The following is a 3868-nucleotide window of genomic DNA, read 5'->3' as shown; positions in this document are numbered from 1 at the left end:
CACTCAGGTATTTCATGTCAAGTATATATACCTTGGTGGGAGATAATAAATGTCTGGTAGAAAATTGAAATACACACAAATTAATACTATTATAAAAGTATGGAAAAAAGCAAAAATTAATAAAAGGAGATGTTAAACATGAATGTAAGTAACACGATGATCAGAAAAATAGTGGAGCAATAAGTATAAGATGAAAAGGTGTGCCATTTTTTGCATACTCTTCTACTCTAACTGCTTTAAGATATCCAAAGGCAAACAGAAGGTGGGTATTGGCGCAAAAGAATAGTATAACTGCCAACGCTCTTCCCCTGTTGACATATGTAATTCAACTATATTTCCCACCAAAAAGACACTGCTCTTCTCTCTACTACCATTCCTCCTCCCCTCTCTCAGCCAATTTCAGAAACCAACCACTCCCCTCCTTCGTCTCTTCTAGAACCTATCTTCTATCCCTCCGGCGACCCAAAACAACTTTCATTTTCTGATTAGTGAAAATGGCAAAATCTTGTACTCTTTACTGGTCATATTTCGTCTTTTTCACCATCATGACACTAATTTCGCTGCCCACAACACATTCTGATTCTTCTGACGAGAGTATGTCTCGATCTTTTTCAACATTTCTATTTGATTACTGATTCTCGCTTAAAATTTTGACGATTTCTTGTGAAAATTTGTTCTTTTTTTTTTTTTATAGGTCCAAATTACATGCGGTTTGTGTTTAATGCAACGGAGTTCCCATCGGAAGACTACTATGATTACATCGTGGTGGGAGGTGGCACCGCCGGCTGTCCACTGGCGGCTACACTGTCAGAGAAGTACAAAGTTTTACTTCTTGAAAGAGGCGGTGTTCCATATGGAAAGCCTAATTTGATGACCCAAGAAGGGTTTCTCACAGTACTCACTGACGTTGATGATTTTGAGTCCCCTGCTCAAACCTTCACCTCTGAAGACGGAGTTCCAAATGCCAGAGGTCGTATTCTTGGAGGTAGTAGTGCAATTAATGCTGGTTTTTACAGTAGAGCTGATCAAGATTTTTATGTTAGGTCAGGGATTAAGTGGGATTTACATGTTGTTAATCAATCTTATGAATGGGTTGAGAGGTCTATTGTGTTTAGGCCTGAACTCAAGAATTGGCAGTCAGCTGTGAGGGATGGCTTAGTCGAAGCTGGTATTGATCCCTTTAATGGGTTTAGTTTGGATCATGTTCTTGGTACCAAGATTGGTGGCTCCACTTTTGATAGCTCTGGCCGTAGACATAGTGCTGCTGATATACTTAACTATGCAAATCCTTCGAATATTCAGGTAGCTGTGTATGCTAGTGTAGAGAGGGTTCTTCTAGCTCAGTCAGCACCTTATTCTCCCTCTAAGATGGCTGCGATTGGCGTGATTTTTCGCGATCAAGCTGGGCGATATCACCATAGCATGGTGAGGGGAAAGGGTGAGGTTTTACTGTCAGCAGGTGCTCTTGGTAGCCCACAGTTGCTTCTCTTGAGTGGTGTTGGTCCTAGGCCTTATCTCTCCACATGGGGTATTCCTGTTGCTCACCATTTACCTTATGTGGGGCAGTTTTTGTTTGATAATCCAAGAAATGGTATCTCAATTGTGCCGCCGATGCCGCTGGAGCATTCTTTGATTCAGGTTGTGGGGATTACTGATGCAGGGGCTTATTTGGAGGCTGCCTCTAATGTCATTCCATTTGCTTCCCCTGCCAACTCTGTTTTCATCAGGAGTTCGCCTTCTCCGGTGTATCTCACTGTTGCCACACTCATGGAGAAGATTGTTGGACCAGTTTCTTCGGGTTCACTTAGGTTGGCATCGACAGATGTTAGGGCTAACCCCATTGTTCGATTCAATTACTTCAGTAGCTCTGGAGATGTAGAGAGGTGTGTCAATGGAACCAGGAAAATTGCGGATGTTTTGAGAACCAGAACAATGGATATTTTCAAGTTTGATCAATGGTTTGGTGGTAGGGATTTTAGATATGTTGGTCCTGCTTTGCCTGTTGATGAGTCGAATGATGAGCTTATGAGGGAGTTTTGCCATCGAACAGTCAGTACCATTTGGCACTATCATGGTGGCTGTGTTGTGGGGAAGGTGGTTGATCAGAATTTGAGAGTGCTTGGCATTGATGGCCTCAGAGTTGTTGATGGTTCAGTTTTCAGTGTGTCGCCAGGGACCAACCCCCAGGCTACTCTTCTCATGCTTGGACGGTAGGTGTTTTGTTAGTCTGACTTGATAACTTGTCCTAATTTATAGTCTGCTGGAGAGTTCAATAATTTGGTTTTGTGTTGCAGGTATGTTGGCATGGTGATGCTTAGGGAGAGGTTCAGATAGTCGCAGTATGTCTGTACGAGCTGCTTAGGGAGAGGGTTCAGATAGTATTCATCATTTTCCTGGGTTGAGCCAACTGTTAGTCCTTTTCCACCTTTTGCTGCTTTAGGGTCAATGCTTCTGTAATTGTTTTTTTTCAAGAATAACTAGTCTTGTTATAATGTTTGGTGCAAGTTGTTAATTCTTTCTTTCTGTAAAATGCATGCTAGAAGTGCTGCTCGTACATCAGAAATGATACTATCACTATGGCGTTTAGGTCGGTTTAACCAATTGAGGTAGATGGCTACCTGAAGTTTCTGTACATTGTCTGCATCTGAATGTAAAGATTGACCTGTCTCTTCTTTCATTTTTCTCATTTGGACTGGAGATGTGAATGAAAATTTATGATCGTGGTTAAAAATATTGCCTGATTCTGGTAAGTAGTGTGTACTTTGTTGGGGTTTTATGACATCACTACTGCCTGTTAATCCTGAAAACTGTTTAAACCTTCTTTGTGTGACGGCACAGTGTTTCCAGCTGATCTGAACCCTTAGACAGCTGAATAAATGTAAGAGCAAGAATACCCCTTGATACAAATTAGATTTGATCTATCAATGCCTTCTTAGACAGATGACTATGATATCTGTATTATATCGAGCATTATCATTCCTTCCCCCCCCCCCCCTTTTTTGGGTTTTGGGGGAGGAGAGGTGGTGCTAAGGCAGGAGCAGATAAAATGTTGTGGACTAAATGGGTAATTCCAATTTGGAACTTCCTTTAGCTTTAACGGGGTCAATGGTCAGTATTAAATCATAATTGTCTGATGTGTTAAGAGCACATTTAGTCTACGATCGCTGCCTCAGAATGTAGATCAATATTCGATTTTCCGAACTATTTATGCATCACGTAATGTACGTAGCATCAAATGTCAGAGAAGGTCCTCTTAATAACTCTTCAGTAGAACTACTTTTGCATTTTTGCTTATTGTTAGACCTTGCCTTCACTCAATTATCCAAACAAGACGCCAAGGATTTGCGTGAAACAAAATTCATTACAACTTTCTTATTGGATTCTGAAAGAGCTATCTTCCATGTAGATAGCTGTATGAAGCTGTTCCTTGGTAAGCAAATGACATAAACTGGCTTCGAGCGTCTGTCTTAACTGACAGAAACATCATGTGTGTGTTTGGGGAGCTCGTATTTGTAAATGTTCACTTGGAACTAGTAAAATTTAGTCTCAAGACCATTGATGATACTCCTTTAGGTGGCCCAAGGTTCTGTCTTTTCATCATCTTACCGGGTAGTTGAATCTCTTTCAGGTTGTTAAGTGATAGAAAGTCTCTATTAGGTAGTAGTATTCCTTTGTTTAGCTGGAACAAATCTACAATCATTAAGGACACCACAGCCTTAGATGATGTATATAAGTTTTGCTTTCTTTTGTGTCCAGTGTACAGAAAAAAAATGTACTTCTGACGAGGCTGGAAACACAAACAATGTTAAGACAAGTTTCGCTTAGGTATTATCTGGCACTTGATAGTCATTCTTTTAAAGTGAGCTGA

At 40.7% G+C, this 3868-nt stretch overlaps 1 protein-coding gene across 1 annotated transcript; it reads left to right on the top strand.

The window, feature by feature from the left end:
• Positions 1 to 318: 318 nt before the first annotated feature.
• LOC107780107 ((R)-mandelonitrile lyase-like) lies at positions 319 to 2733 on the top strand. Its single transcript, XM_016600629.2, has 3 exons — positions 319 to 594; positions 695 to 2210; positions 2295 to 2733. The coding sequence occupies exons 1-3, from the start codon at positions 495 to 497 to the stop codon at positions 2332 to 2334; spliced, it is 1656 nt and encodes a 551-aa protein (XP_016456115.2). The 5' UTR covers positions 319 to 494; the 3' UTR covers positions 2335 to 2733.
• Positions 2734 to 3868: the final 1135 nt, after the last annotated feature.

This window comes from Nicotiana tabacum, chromosome 4 (assembly GCF_000715075.1).
Source record: "Nicotiana tabacum cultivar K326 chromosome 4, ASM71507v2, whole genome shotgun sequence".
NCBI classification, from domain to species: Eukaryota; Viridiplantae; Streptophyta; class Magnoliopsida; order Solanales; family Solanaceae; genus Nicotiana; species Nicotiana tabacum.
Note: the sequence above shows the minus strand (reverse complement) of the source record. Positions and strands in the feature narration are given on the sequence as shown.

Coding starts and splice junctions, on each gene's coding strand:
- LOC107780107 (XM_016600629.2), top strand. CDS start 495: ATGGCAAAATCTTGTACTCTTTACTGGTCATATTTCGTCTTTTTCACC. Junction 595..694: donor TTCTGATTCTTCTGACGAGA/GTATGTCTCGAT, acceptor TTTTTTTTATAG/GTCCAAATTACATGCGGTTT. Junction 2,211..2,294: donor ACTCTTCTCATGCTTGGACG/GTAGGTGTTTTG, acceptor TTTGTGTTGCAG/GTATGTTGGCATGGTGATGC.